Source organism: Purpureocillium lilacinum, assembly GCF_023168085.1.
Source record: "Purpureocillium lilacinum CBS 284.36 DNA, scaffold_1, whole genome shotgun sequence".
NCBI lineage: Eukaryota > Fungi > Ascomycota > Sordariomycetes > Hypocreales > Ophiocordycipitaceae > Purpureocillium > Purpureocillium lilacinum.
In genome coordinates this window covers 1,947,561-1,961,534 of record NW_027072111.1, presented here as the reverse complement: position 1 = coordinate 1,961,534, position 13,974 = coordinate 1,947,561, and the positions used below count along the sequence as shown (strand labels likewise).

At 61.1% G+C, this 13,974-nt stretch overlaps 5 protein-coding genes across 5 annotated transcripts; 2 read left to right on the top strand and 3 right to left on the bottom strand.

Moving 5' to 3' along the window:
- Positions 1-474: 474 nt before the first annotated feature.
- Positions 475-1,519, bottom strand: PLICBS_000310 (uncharacterized protein; the record flags this gene model as incomplete). The annotated part of the gene is made up of 3 exons (XM_018318703.2): positions 475-981; positions 1,113-1,141; positions 1,258-1,519. 3 exons carry the CDS (start codon positions 1,517-1,519, stop codon positions 475-477), a joined length of 798 nt encoding a protein of 265 aa, XP_018184228.1.
- A 1,093-nt stretch (positions 1,520-2,612) lies between these two features.
- Positions 2,613-4,983, top strand: PLICBS_000309 (uncharacterized protein; the record flags this gene model as incomplete). Its single annotated transcript, XM_018318704.2, has 3 exons — positions 2,613-2,640; positions 2,712-3,445; positions 3,499-4,983. 3 exons carry the CDS (start codon positions 2,613-2,615, stop codon positions 4,981-4,983), a joined length of 2,247 nt encoding a protein of 748 aa, XP_018184229.2.
- Positions 4,984-5,399: 416 nt separating this feature from the next.
- On the top strand, positions 5,400-6,467 carry PLICBS_000308 (uncharacterized protein; the record flags this gene model as incomplete). Its single annotated transcript, XM_018318705.2, has 1 exon — positions 5,400-6,467. The coding sequence occupies one exon, from the start codon at positions 5,400-5,402 to the stop codon at positions 6,465-6,467; it is 1,068 nt and encodes a 355-aa protein (XP_018184230.1).
- A 277-nt stretch (positions 6,468-6,744) lies between these two features.
- On the bottom strand, positions 6,745-8,890 carry PLICBS_000307 (uncharacterized protein; the record flags this gene model as incomplete). The annotated part of the gene is made up of 3 exons (XM_018318706.2): positions 6,745-7,802; positions 7,886-8,097; positions 8,205-8,890. The coding sequence occupies 3 exons, from the start codon at positions 8,888-8,890 to the stop codon at positions 6,745-6,747; spliced, it is 1,956 nt and encodes a 651-aa protein (XP_018184231.1).
- A 2,254-nt stretch (positions 8,891-11,144) lies between these two features.
- Positions 11,145-13,948, bottom strand: PLICBS_000306 (uncharacterized protein; the record flags this gene model as incomplete). Its single annotated transcript, XM_018318707.2, has 4 exons — positions 11,145-11,319; positions 11,378-13,512; positions 13,575-13,739; positions 13,808-13,948. The coding sequence occupies 4 exons, from the start codon at positions 13,946-13,948 to the stop codon at positions 11,145-11,147; spliced, it is 2,616 nt and encodes an 871-aa protein (XP_018184232.1).
- Between the last annotated feature and the right edge of the window lie 26 nt (positions 13,949-13,974).

Below are 13,974 nucleotides of genomic sequence, written 5' to 3'. Positions count from 1 at the left end.
GAAGGGGCTGGAAGGGCCACGAGGCGTTCGGATCGTCGAGACGGCTCGGCAGCCGCGTGGACATGTCGGTGGAGCATCGGGATAAGTTTAAGAGACGTCCGGGCCCGGTGTCACTGACTAGGACGGACGGACGCGAGTTGGACAATCTGGCGGTCCCGAAGCGGGTGCTTCAGCGAAGCGACTCAGTTAGATACTCGATCTGACTTGTTGAAGCGTACAGCACGGGCGGCCACTTGGGTCGGTGCTAAAAGACACCAGGAGAACACCAAGTTGGGGCAATGCTTTGATGTGTGGGATAGCGAAGCAACAGGACTATGATGGAATTGACATGTCGGGCTAAATTTATCTGGAGTAGTGTCACGGAGCTCGACATCACAGGCGGTATGTGGCATGAGAGTCTGCCCGGCTATTGAACGGGGCATGTCAGGGTACATTTGGAAGCGTCGATTGATTCCTCTGGATTGCGTGAGCTACCTACGATGAATGAATGGCCTCGCCCTCGCTGGTGTCGATGCCATCGCGCACCGCCTTTGTGACAGCAGCCTCGACCTCCTGGTCACCGTCGAGCAGGTCGAGCCACGAGTTCTTGACCCCGTCGGCGGCGAGCAGGGCATCGGCCGTCTGGGCGACCGACTCCCTGCTAACCTGGCCGTTGAGGCGCGCCGTCTTGCCGAACTCAATGCGGCCCGCGGGATCCATGGAGAGGGTACCGGGGCGCAGGCAGAGGCCGATCATCTTGCCGCCGGAGCGGCGGGAGGCCTCGTAGAGGGCCTCGTCGGCGGCGAGCTTGGCCTGGTAGTAAGCGGCGAGGAAGCCGTGGTTGACCGTCGAGTTGTACTTATCCCACTCGCCGGCGGGCCACCACGAGGCGCCGGCGCGGCGGGAGCCCGAGTAGGAGACGAGGAGGAAGCGCTTGACGAAGGAGGAGGCGGCGGCGGCGTTGATGAAGTGGATGGCGGCGTCGCGGTCGATCTTGTAGGTCTGGGGGGAGTGAGTGTCAGTGAGCGCATTCTTACAGCAGCGGGTGTGGCCGATTGGAGGTGAGCGGGGGCATGGTCAAGATGAGTGTGGATTTGTTCGCGCGCGCGCGCACGAGAGAGCAGGATGGTTACCATTGCATCGCCGCCCTTGCCGCCGGCACCTGTACATCTCAAGTGTCAGTGATTCATTCATGTGCCGAACCCAGGGCCCAGACTCATCAATCACACGGGTGTTATGCGCTGGCTGGCTGCTGGAGATGTTTGGACGTTGTCTTACCGGCACTCCAGGCGACGTAGTCGGGCTTCACCTCGTCCAGGATGGAGCGGGCGCGGGCGTCGCTGTCGACGTCGGCGATGCTGCGGACCAGGACGTTGAGCTTGCCAGGGAGGCCGGCGCCGAGCTGCTCAATGGTCGGGGCCTGCTCCTGGGTGCGGATGACGCTGGTGACGGTCCAGGAGCGCTTGAGGAGCAGCGGGGTGAGCATCTGGGCGATCTTGCCGTGGCCGCCGAGGACGAGGACGTGGTGGGAGCCGGCCATTTTGTCTGCGTTCTGTTCCTTTGCTTAATTGTTGGTGATGGCGGTGGTCGCTGCTACTGCTATCGCTGCTTCTTCTGCTATGGTTTCAAGTGTCGATAGAGGCCCAATAGAGTCGAGAGTCGTCGATTGATCGCGTGTACTTGTGTGTGAGGAGAAAGGATTGTTGGGCTCAATTGCAAGTCGTCGCGAAGAGAAGCAATGGGCATGTCGGCCTGCAGCATGACGACATGCTTTAAAACGGGGGATCGGAGGTCAGGCATCCCACCCGCACGGCATTGATGGCCGCGCGCGGGGCGGCGTGCGTGCCCCTCGACTGGGTCTCGTCGGCTACGGCGTGCTGTATAATCCATTTTCAAGACTTAGAGTTTGGCGTCGCATCCGGGCATTGCTGAAGCTTCCATGCTTGGAAAACGGGGCGCAACGCGAATATCGGGCCTCGCCCGGCTGGCCAATTGGTGAACCCTGCCACCCAGGCTTGGCTGTGGCAAGGTACCACTTCGGAGCTGCCAACCGTCGTGCCGAAAGTTTCGGGTTTCGGGGCATCGTTGGGATGGCGATTCAAGCTTTTGGAGCAGGGCGGGTTGGATTGACGGTCAGCGACTCAGCGGTTCGTTGACTTTCAGTTGCACCTGGTACCCGGCGCGGGGCTCATGCGGCGCCTGCGGGGCACCTCTGCGGGTAGGCGACCGACGGTGGAAGCTTCCAAGGATTCCATCCACGGCGCTGGAAGCTCCATCGATCTCCGTCCCTAGGCGGGCGGTGGAAAGGCCGCTGCAATCCATCGCAGGTACCCACAGTCAGCGGAGCAGCTGCTATAACGACGTTAGCACGGCGAAAGCTGAGCCCGGTATAGGCGATGAGGAGCGCTGGAGCTCCTGCCCTGCCTTGCCCCGCCGTCGGCCATGAGCGATGGATGAGGGGCTGCTGACCTTAGGTAATCGCTGCTGACTGGCTGAATACTCGCTCCCGTTTGGGCGTCCGCTGACATGAAAGTCTCACCAAGCTTCCTCACCTTTAAGACCGCTCGCCTTGTTGAAGTTGAGCTCGCGGCCGGCCGTTGTGGCATGTCCACTGCCGCATGAACTCGCGCGCCATGAACCGGCTCTCGGTCTGCATCGTAGGTGAGCAGCAATTTCTCGGGAGCCTGCCCTTGTAGATGTCCCAGCAGCTGAGCTAACCAACTTCCGCGCAGGCGCCGGGCCCTCTGGCCTCGTCGCGGCCAAGACGCTCCTCCACAACGCGCCCAAGGGCGCCTTCCAGGTCAGCGTCTTCGACGCCCAAGATGCCATCGGCGGGCTGTGGCCGACGTCCAAGACGGACACGGGCCGGCTGGTCCATCCGCTCATGGTGGCCAACCAGAGCCGCCACACCATGCACTTCAGCGACCTTGCCTGGGATGCCGCCGCGCCCCAGCTCCCGCGTGCGTGGCAGGTCGGCAAGTACCTCGAGCGCTACCTGGACCGCTATCTCACTGGCCACCCGGACTTTGAGTTGCGCCTGGGCACCCGCGTCGTGCGGGCCGACCCGATGCAGGATGGCCGCGCGGGGTGGCAGGTGCTGCTCAGGGGCCCCGACGGGACCGAGGAGACGCGCACCTTTCAGAGGCTCATAGTCGCCTCGGGCTACTTTGGCAAGCCCATCATCCCGGACAGCCTCGCCGAGCCTGCCGCGGTCCCAGTTGTGCCGAGCAGCCAGTATCGGGACCTGAAGAGCCTGCTTGGTGACAAACCTCGCAACAGCGGCAAGAAGATCTTGGTCGTCGGCGGTCAGATGTCGGGTGTGGAGATTGCTGGCACCATTGCGTCTCATCTTTCCTCTGCCGCGAACTCGCCTGACCCCTGTGGCATTCCCGACATTGAGCAGTACTCTGTCCACCACGTCGTGCAGAGGCCCATCTGGGTGTTCCCCTTGTATACGACCCCCGAGGTACGTTCCGTCGCTCTGATGATGCCTCCAGCTGCCCCGCTAACTCGCGATAGCCTACCGCTGCTGCAGCCCCCTTTCTTCCCCTCGACTTCTCATCGTACAACCGCAATAACCGACCACAGCCACTTGTCAACACCCAAGGACACATCAGCCCTGACACGGCCAAGGTCGTTCACGGCATCTACGAGAAAGCGCTTGGAAGCAACCAGGCCGCCTTCTCCCCGCTATTGCGAGTCGACGATGACACCAAGACGGAACCGCCGTACCTGGCCGTCAGCGACTGGTACTGCGACTTTGTGCGGTCCGGCTTAATAACCCTTTCAAAGGGCAAGGTCGAGGCACTCGACGGCAACACGGCCGTGTTGTCGAATGGCGCGGGCCGCATCGACGATATCGCCGCCGTAGTTGTCGCGACGGGTTTTGACCCCTCTCCGTGTCTGGATTTTTTTCCCAAGGACATTCTGGACAAGCTGCGCTTCTCCCCCAAGCATACCGAACTGCCCCTCGCCCTCTCCTTCCATGGAACGACCTCTCATGATGTCCACGGCTTAGGTTTTGTCGGATTCTATCGTTCTGCTTACTGGGGCGTCATTCAGATGCAAGCCCGCTTTCTGGTTGAGCTCTGGACCAAGACTATGCTCCTGCCTCAACCGATGAGAAGCGCGCTGTCCACAGACGATTCGGTGCAGCGGACGCTGGAGCTGCGCGACGACCCGCGGCTTTCTCAGTTTCCCATGGGAGACTACCCTTGGCTTATGCAGGAATTTGCCGAGGCGCTCTCCATCGAGCCGGCTACGCCGTCGTTTGCAGGCGTACCCCTGCTGCCGCATAACAAGCAGCCGCTGGACATGCTAACACCGGCACGGTACACATCGTTGACAGACAGCGAGGAAGCCAAGGGCGAAGCGGCGAAGCTCATCAGAGATACCATCGATACCACAATTACCGGCCTTACTTCGCCCAGATTCGTGGCGCGCGCCGTGTTTCGCAGCCTGCTGGGCACGTGGAAGCTGGAACGCGACCTCGTGAGCCGGCTACCATCGCACCCGAGCGGCCACTTTAGCGGCACCGCGCAGTTTCTCCTGCGCGAGAGAACCTCGGATGGCATTCAGTGCGCCAAAGACGGCACACCGGCATCATTGGGCAGCAGCGATGACGACAGCGACCAGGGCATGGAGTACCTGTACGTCGAGGATGGCGAGTTCAAGACAGACAGCGGGTTCGGGTTCCGGGCGACGAGGCGGTACGTGTGGCGGTACGACGAGCGCAGCGACAAGTTGAGCGTGTGGTTTGCAAAGCCCGACGACCAGAAGCGCGCAGACTACCTCTTCCACGAGGTGGAGTTTGAGCAGTCGGAGCGAGGTGGGCGAGACGCCGACGGCTGGAAGGCCAAGGCAGGGCACCTCTGCATCGACGACTACTACGACGTCAGGTACAATTTCGCGTTTGAGGCGGTCAACCTGCGGGACTGGAGCATAGAGTACACGGTCAATGGGCCGAAAAAGGACTATACCATCAGGGGGACATATACGCGATAGGCTAGACGGCGCATGGGCGGCGGTTGTGATTTTTGGGTATCTGGGGTGGCAGGATAGATGAACCGTCTTCTTTGGCGCAGCATTCTGGGTGATGGCAGCGAATAGTATGAATAAAGCATTGTCTGGGCTGACAGCGCCAAGCGTGCGGTCTGCACGCCAGGCATTGCAGGCAACGTGCATGTGCTCGTCGGCGGCGTTTGTGTTGGTGTCCGGTTGCGGCGGGTGCAACCCTTCCCCTCCGCCACCCCGGAACCTTTACTGCCTCCATCACCACCATCATCTGGACTTGGCTTTTTCAAAAATTTCCGAAACGTCCCATCCGGCACACTGCACCCCACGGCCCGAGGACGTTTGTTGCCTTTGTCAATTGAAGGAACCCCGCCGCGATTCCGAGCCTCAGTGACGTCATCATCATCATGAAGGTCGCCGTCTTCAGCGCCAAGCCGTACGACAAGCGCTTCTTCGACGCCGCGCTCGAGGAGAAGAAGCAGCAGGCGTCGGCGTCGGCGACGACGGGCAACATCGAGCTCATCTACCATGACTTTGCGCTGAGCGAGGACACGGTGTTCCTGGCGCAGGGGGCGGACGCGGTGTGCGTCTTCGTCAACGACGGCGTGCCGGCGGCGGTGGTGGAGGCGCTGGCCGACGAGGGCGTCAAGGCCATCCTGCTGCGGTGCGCGGGCTTCAACAACGTGGCGCTCGACGTGGCGGAGCGGCGCGGGCTGCTCGTCGCCAACGTGCCGAGCTACTCGCCCGAGGCGGTGGCCGAGTTCGCCGTCGCGCTGATCCAGACGCTGAACCGCAACACGCACCGCGCCTACAACCGCGTGCGCGAGGGCAACTTTGCGCTCGACGGCCTGCTGGGCCGCACGCTGCACGGCAAGACGGTGGGCATCGTCGGCACGGGCAAGATTGGCGTCGCGACGGGCCGCATCCTCAAGGGCTTCGGGTGCCGCGTGCTCGCCGCGGACCCGTACCCGAGCCCGGCGTTTGCCGACGTGGGCGAGTACCGCACCCTCGACGAGCTGCTGCCCGAGTGCGACATCGTGAGCCTGCACTGCCCGCTGATGGACGCGACGCGGCACATCATCAACGAGGCGACGCTGGCCAAGATGAAGCCACGCGCCATCCTCGTCAACACGTCGCGCGGGGCGCTGCTCGACACGCGCGCCGTCATCAAGGCCCTCAAGACGAAGCACCTCGGCGGCCTGGCCCTCGACGTGTACGAGGCCGAGGGCTCGCTCTTCTACGACGACCACTCGGGCGAGATCATCCAGGACGACGTGCTCATGCGCCTCATGACGTTCCCCAACGTCGTCGTCTGCGGCCACCAGGCCTTCTTCACCGAGGAGGCCCTCAAGGAGATTGCCGAGTGCACGCTGCGCAACCTCGACGAGTATGCCGAGAAGGGCACCTGCGCCAACTCGCTGACGGATTCCATCAAGAAGAAGGGCAAGGGCCCGTTGCCGGTTCGCAATGTCTGAGGGGAAACATGCAAAGTATGAAAGATGTTGACTATGAATTCATCATTTATGCTACGCTTTCGTCTTTTCTATGCAAAGCTCTATCGGGTATTATGTTGAGGCGTGTAACCTTGCCTCCGAAAAGAAATCTACCATGACCTCGAACTCGCCCACTTTATGCTTGAGAGCACGTAGATGGCTCTCTATATCGAGAGGATGTGTCTCCCCCTCTGTTTGTGTCTGTCTTGGATCGGCAGCCGCAAATATACGGCTCAGAACGTTAACTCGGCGTGAACGCTCAAGGGTTGCTGACGTAGCTCATGGCACGCCGCAAGTCGTCGTCGTGCTCCACGTCGTCTCTGATGACCCCGTGGCTCGGCCGACGGCTCCTCTTCCTGGCCATCTCAAGGTCGTCAGACCCCGACGAAGTCCCTGAGGCGGGCTCCTCGTCGTCGCCGCCGTACGCGTACTTGCTGCGGGCACGAATTCGGGCGCCAAACTGCCAGAAGAGGAAGGGAATGGCGCAGCAAAGCAGACTAAGGAAGGCGAGGAAGGTCGACGCCCACTGGTCGCCCATGCGGTCGTACATCTGCTCGGTGAAGAGCACGACGCCGGCGCCCCAGAAGGAGCGGAGGAAGGTCTTTGCCGCGAGCGCCGACGCGGCCTGGTGCTGGTACGAGTCGACGAGGTAGTTGTTGGCCGAGTTGTAGAGGAAGATGAAGCCGAAACCGACGGGGAAGCCGCCCATGGCGGGGCCCGCCCACGACAGCTCCGGGTACGACGTCCAGGCGAAGATGAATAGCCCAATGGGGATGAACCAGCACGAGAGCATCATGGGGATGAGGCGTACCTCGGCGGGCGGCTTGCCGTTGTGCTTGTGCACCATCTTGATGTAGTGCTTGTTGACGAGCGGGGAGCACACGGCGGAGCAGATGACGCCCACAGCGACGGGAATAAACATGAGGCCCGTCTTTCCCGAGGACCAGCCCTTGCCGCCCTGGTAGATGATGGGGAAGGCGACGAAGAACATGTACAGCAGGCCGTAGAGGACGCTCATGTACAGGCTGATGAGGAAGACGATGAGCTCGCCGAAGAGCAGCTGGAAGGGCCGGATGAGGAAGATGGCGAGCCGCTCCGAGAAGGGCCGCAGGTCGAGGTCCTGCTCCGTGACGTGCGTCGCGTCGCCCGTCGACTTGCGCAGCTTGCGCGCGCGCCGCGCGAGGATGGTGGGCGCGTACGTCTCCGGCACGGTGAAGGTGATGAGGATCCAGACGATTCCCGCGAGGATGAGCTGCAGCCAGTAGAGCCAGCGCCAGCCCGAGGCGTCGGAGAGGAAGCCGCCGACGAGGGGTCCGACTAGAGATTCAGCCCGTTAGCTTTCTTGCTCTATTTCCTTACTCTCGTTTTGTCCTCTGCCTAGGATGGGGAAGAAAACTCACTTGCAGGTCCGAGAAAGGGCGCGGCGGAAAAGGCGGCCATGGGCACGCCGCGCTCCTCGTTGCGCCACAGGTCGGCCAGGGTGCCGCCCACGAGGGTCATGGGCGCGGAGAAGGCGATGCCGTCGATGGCGCGGCACACGAGCAGGGTGCCGATGTTCTTGGCCACGGCGCAGGGGACGATGAAGATGACGGCAATGAGCAGCGTCGAGCCACTGGGTATCCTGTTAGCTTCCATCCTTGTGTTCCTCCACTAGTTGTAACGCTCATGCTCCCGCTGGAGGAGACCAGGGAGCAGAAAGCTGGGCAAGGGTGTGCATACTAGATGATGCGCCGGCCGAGAATCTCCGACAGCGGCGCAAAGGCCATGGGTCCGACGCCAAAGCCCACGACGAAGAGTGAGATGCTCAGCAGGCTGACCTCCTCGCTGACGCCAAACTCGCGGCTCACACCGGGGATGTCGGCCGTGACGACGGACGAGGCCAGCGCGACGACGAAGCACGTCGCCGCCACCACCATGGTGATGTACCACTTGAACGCCTTGGACCAGTTCTTGGGGTTCTCCGGGTCGTTGGGCTCAAACGCCACGAGGCGGTACTCTTGCAGCCGCTCGGGCTGTGCACCGGCGCCGGCGCCGTTGTTGCCGGCCGCATTGTTATTGTTGTTGGAGTTGTTGGCGTGGTGTCGGCTGATGCTGTTGCGCGTCGTCACTCGCGAGGGAGGCGCCAGTGTCGGAATCTCCCCGCCGGGGACCTCCCTCTTGTACTCGTCGAGGCGGGCGTCGCTCGTCAGCGTCCGGTACGGCAGGTCGATGTCGAGCTCCGGGTCGAAGCGCTCCTTGTGCGAGCTGTCGCGGGTGCTGGGGCGTTGCGCGTGCGTGTGAGTGTGCGTGTGCGTGCGTGTTCGGGACGAGGATGTCGAGTTGCTGTGCGAGGTGTGCGTCTCGTCCGCGTCGCGTGTAATCGGGGCAAACTGCGTGCCCTCGGGCGTCGAGTCCTTTTCATCCATGCTTGTGGCGTGCTGGTGGTCTGGTCTGGGTGTAAGTGGGAAAGACGGACCAAACTGATTCGAGCTGAACCAAAAGAGGAAGAACCAACTGGGGATGCTGGACAACAATCGCAGTCACATTTCTTCCCGTGAGCCAGCCACGGCATCTCATGGCCCTCTTATATATATATCCCGTCATTCACTTGCCTCGGCAATGGCGCTCACGACTCGCCCGGTCACCGCGCCCGGGCGTGGCCAAGGTCCGCCGGCCGGCTCCACTCTTCTAGCTTTCCCGGGGACTGGGCGTTTCTTTTTTCTTCCAGTGGGTGCCCAGTGCCCAACGGCAATAAAAACTTCAGAGGTGGCCCCCGGCAAAGCGAGAAAATCCAACCCTATCTGAGATAAGAGCCGCGGGTCGGCCATAAACCGGAGACAACAACGCTGGGCAAGGGGAAGACAAGCATGGGAGACGGTGTCCCCACTCGTCTTCCGTGTCCGCGGACCACCCAAGACCCCCTCCGGCGCTGGTCCCCACCTCTACGGCGGCGGACGCGGGTTGAAACGGGTGTGTGTGTGTCAAGTCCCCTGGACGACTCAGATCCCCAGAGGAGCTCGACTCGCCCCGCGTCATGAACTGCTAATGGGCGCCCACGCGAAGGGTCGTGGTTGTGGTTGTGGTTGTGGTTGCGATTGTCCTCAGCGCCTCAATCCCATTGGACTCGCAGTGCTGCCGTTTGGGGAACGAGATACAGGGCTGCGCTGCACTGTCACGTCACTGTGACCTCCCGAGGTCCACCGTTCGTTCGTTCACCTGCATCCCATATCACAAACGGCAGTTGCTCCAAGGTTTTCCCCTGCCCGTGTCCTTCCAACGTCCTCGTCAGGCATTCATGGGATAAGGTAGCAGTGATCCCCACAAGCTGTTCCCCACCCTGGCCGGTGCGGAATGTGTATTATGTAGTCTCGCGGGAATACTGTACGCAGTACGCACTCGCCCTGCAACCTCCGCCGGCCCCATCGAGGCTCTGCTCCGCGCTGCCCTACGCACTACGTACTCCTCTCCCACGTGCGAGATAATCAAGAACCGTGACGTCGACGCACAGCTCGCCCGCGATGCTCATCGAACCCTCTCACGAAACAAGCTCTGCCTCCGCAGAGCACTCATTCCCGACCCATCCGACCAACGCACAGCTGAAGCGCCGCATCACGCAGGCCCTCCCTCAGCCCAGCCCCTGCTCACCTTCACCCACGGCACCCGTTCTCGGAGCCACGCCAGAGCGCAAGTGACGAAGGAATTGCATCGCTAGCGCCCGTGACGCCGCCAAGTGCCAGCCGCAAAAGCGGACCCCGGGATGCCTCGCCCCCCTCTCGAGCAAGCAAAAACCCGCGGACGCCAACACTCACAGCTCTCTTCTCAGTGCGAAGCATCTGTACGGGCTGCAGAACTCTGCTGGCAGGGCTGGCCGCCCCCCTCCCCCCCCCCCCCCCACTTATCCCCGGAGCTCCACCCGTCTCCACCCGGTCGGACCTCCGAAAGTGGGGCCCCGGCGTGGCGCCGCACCTCCACCGGCGGACACCCGCCGCGCCCTCACAAAAGGGAGCCTCATCAATCCTGGCCATGTCATCCAGCTCTGTCACCCTCCCCTGGCTGACAAGGCCTTCGCGCCACGCGTTCCTTCCCGCGTACTGCGCTCTACAGCACATGCAGTACACAAAAAGGAGACTAGAGAATATTCCACAACGCCCGCGCGGGAGCTACTACGCAGGACCTGCCACACACCTCCCCCGGCGTTAGAAGCTCCCAAATTCCGGCCCCACCGCACACTTGACACGCCGGCCGCGTGGAGTTCCCGCCCGCCCCTCTTTCGCCCTCTCCCTCTCCGTCCGGGAAAGGGGATGGGTCCATGTGCCTGGCTACCGGGCCACGTGTCCAGGGGCAGCAGGCAGCCCAGCAGCTCGGGGACTGCTCCCCGGCCAAGACGCGGAGCTGCTCAGGCATAATGACGAATGCGGCTCCGGGTCCGCAAGGTTCTCGGCCCCCCTTCTTTTCCTGCAAAACGTGTCACGCCTGTTGAAGGCATGGCGTGCTGGCCTTGACCCTGCGTGGCAAGTGACAGGCGTTTTCAGCACGAGACAACTTCGCAGATGCCTGCAAGTGTACGCCCTGGAATATGATAACGTCAGGCTCGCATATACGCCTCCGGCATGTGTGTTCAAGTGCAAATTATCATTCAATCCTATTGGTATCGCTCATGTACTTGTACGCATGCCCTCTTCAGTCCGCCCTCCTCCCGCTGTCCATCCACACATTATCCTCCCCAATTCCCAGGGAGCTGTCCGCATTCGGCAGAATCAGCACCGGCCCCTCCTGGCTCGAAGCCCCATCCGTCTCCGTTCCTTCCGTTCGTATCGGCGGCGGCGGGTCCCGGTAGATCCACGGTTGCTGGAGCCTAGTCCGCTGTGTCAGCCACTCACGCGATTCCAAAGGGGGTATACAAGACGACTTACGGCACGACAAGGCTTGGGTTCACAAACATCAAGCCCTTCTCCTTGAATTCGTCGAGCGTGCTGCCCCTGCGGAGGATCGCCTGCGTCTCCTGCCGCGACTCGCCCTCAGCTTCGTCAAAATCATCGTCCACCGCCTCTTCGTTGTCCACGCCGCCATTGCTGGACTTGATGGCCCGCAGCGCAATATATTTGGTCAGCGGCTCGAAGCGCTGCTTGAAGTAATAGCTGTACCATATGGTGAAGGGTATCAGCGGGAACACGGCCACCGATGCCACAAACGCTGCCAGCGATGCGATTTGACCAACCATGACCACCTCAAACACGACCAGGCCGATGACGATGCGGTAGCAGATTATGCGCCACGCACCACCGGTCGCGTGCTGCGGCTGATCCATGGCGTAAAGCAACATGTACTTGAAGGTAAAGTAACCGAGGGCAAAATAAATCATCCCGAATATGAGTATCGCGAAGCCCCACCGCAGCACGCTGTATATGAGGCAGAGATTGAACACGAGCAACGCCACGGGCAGGTAGAAGCCGTACTGAAAGGTAGGGGGCTTCTGTAGCTCGGCAAAGTCGCGCGGTGTCGACGACGTCATGCGGTAGAACGGGGACAGGAAAACGCTGCCAATCTCGAGGATGCGAAACGGCATCAGGCCGATGCCTTGGAGCATGATGAAGCAGATGTAGAAGATGGACAAGTCCTCCACATCAGCTGCGATGGCCGCCGGGATCTTGCTCGTGTCCTTGAGAAAGTCCCGCAGCACGTTCAAGAAGTCGAATCCGGATTTCGAAATAGCAAAGACGAAGAAGGTGTTGAAGAAGGTGAAGAAAAAGTTCTTGGAAATGACAGACAGCTCCACGTCGCCCTGGGAAATCATGCCCTGGTGGTTGGACAGCCAGTCGTACAAGTACGGCACGGCGACGTTGAGCAACGACACCACCAGGGTTGGGCCGCCATTCTGGAAGAGGGAGTAGAAGATCGGGTGCTCCACCAGCCATGCCACAAGTCCGGGGAAGTATTTGTTGACGGTGCATATGCTGAGCCATGACGCGAGGAATGCCGTGGGGAAGATCCAAAGCAGCGTCAGAAATGTGATGAAGAGGGTGACCGCCCACGATTTCAGTCTGCGGACGCCTCGAAGAGCATAAGTGTTCTTCCAGACTAGGTCGGACGGAGACGGCGTGGGTTTGGTCAGCAGCCGGCCAGGCCGAGGATCTATCCTGGCCTGGATAACCATCTGGCAAGACGCGACCGAGTCCATGGTCACGAGCGCCATGTCGGTAGCCTCGTACTCTTTCTTTCGAGCCACCGCCACCTTCTCGTCGAGTCTTCGGAGCTTCTCCTCGTAGTAGTCGATGGCGTCGACCCTGCGCCTTCGCAAGTTCAGCGGCCCGTATCGAATGATGACCTGCGGCCGGTCGCCTTCGGTGATGTGTGGCTGGTTCGGGTCGCTCTCGAGAAGGCGCTCGTTCTCGCCAGACTCTTCGTCGCCGCCGTACCCGCGTGTGTTGGCGGCGTCGCCGTCGTCGTTGGAAGTTTGGGTCGCATCGCTGTGGCTCTTGGAGAGGGCCTGTTGGTGCCTCAAATGTCTTGCCCAGACAGTCTCCAGATTCCGCAACACTCGGTCTCGTTCTTGCATCAGTTCATCCAGTTCGCTCCAGTTGCGACAGAGGGTGACAGTGTCGACAAGGCCGATCTCGAGCTTCTCAATGAGCTTCTTAAGCTTCTCTTCCGAGCGGAGCTTCAGGGGTATGCCAGTGAGTCGAAAGGTACGGTCGGTGACTGTCGATTGCGATCCGAGGTAGTCTTGTCTAAGTTTGATGATGCGAAATGTCTCGAGGTTGATGCAGTAAATGGTGAGGCCGACGAAGAAATATGTAAAGACAACGTATGCCCAAAGATAAGACCTCTCGCCGCTCTTGTCCTTGTGCCCAACACTGAGGAGATCAGCATCTATGCCGCGCGGGGATGAACGGCCGAGGAGGACGTCATGGCTGTCGCTGCCGTTGCCGGGTCTCATAAAGCTAGGCCCAAACCCTCTGTACCATTTGTTGACGGGAAGGAGCACCACAACGGCAAAGAAGGCCATGGTCATGAATAGCCGGACGGCCATTTTGAAGAATGTCAGGAACTGTCGGAAAGCGTCAGCACTTGACAAGCGATCCAGCACATTGAACAGATGTGTTGGCGTACCACAAACGCATCGAGACCAGCCGACGCCAGGATCTGCTCCTCCGTCACCTTGTAGAGCTTCGGTATCCATCCAAAGAAGGTGTTTGGCAGCTCGGGCAAGCCAATCTTGGGGTCGAGGCGTCGCTTTCGAGCAGCGTATAGTGACGGCCATCGCGTGCGGAGTACCTGCATTCCCGATATTGTCAGCTCATGCCGCAACAGCGTCGCAGCGCATCGCCGGGATCTGGACGCACGCAAAAGGTGACAAAGGCCGAGACGCCGAGCACCAGCGACAGCACCAGTTGGACCTCGAGGTCCTTTTCGTTCTTCCTAGCCGGCGTGATGTAGTCCTCCCGGTTGCACTGGTCGGGGACGGCGGTCGCGGTCGGCTCCATGGCGCCGCATGCCTCGTCTGCCGAGC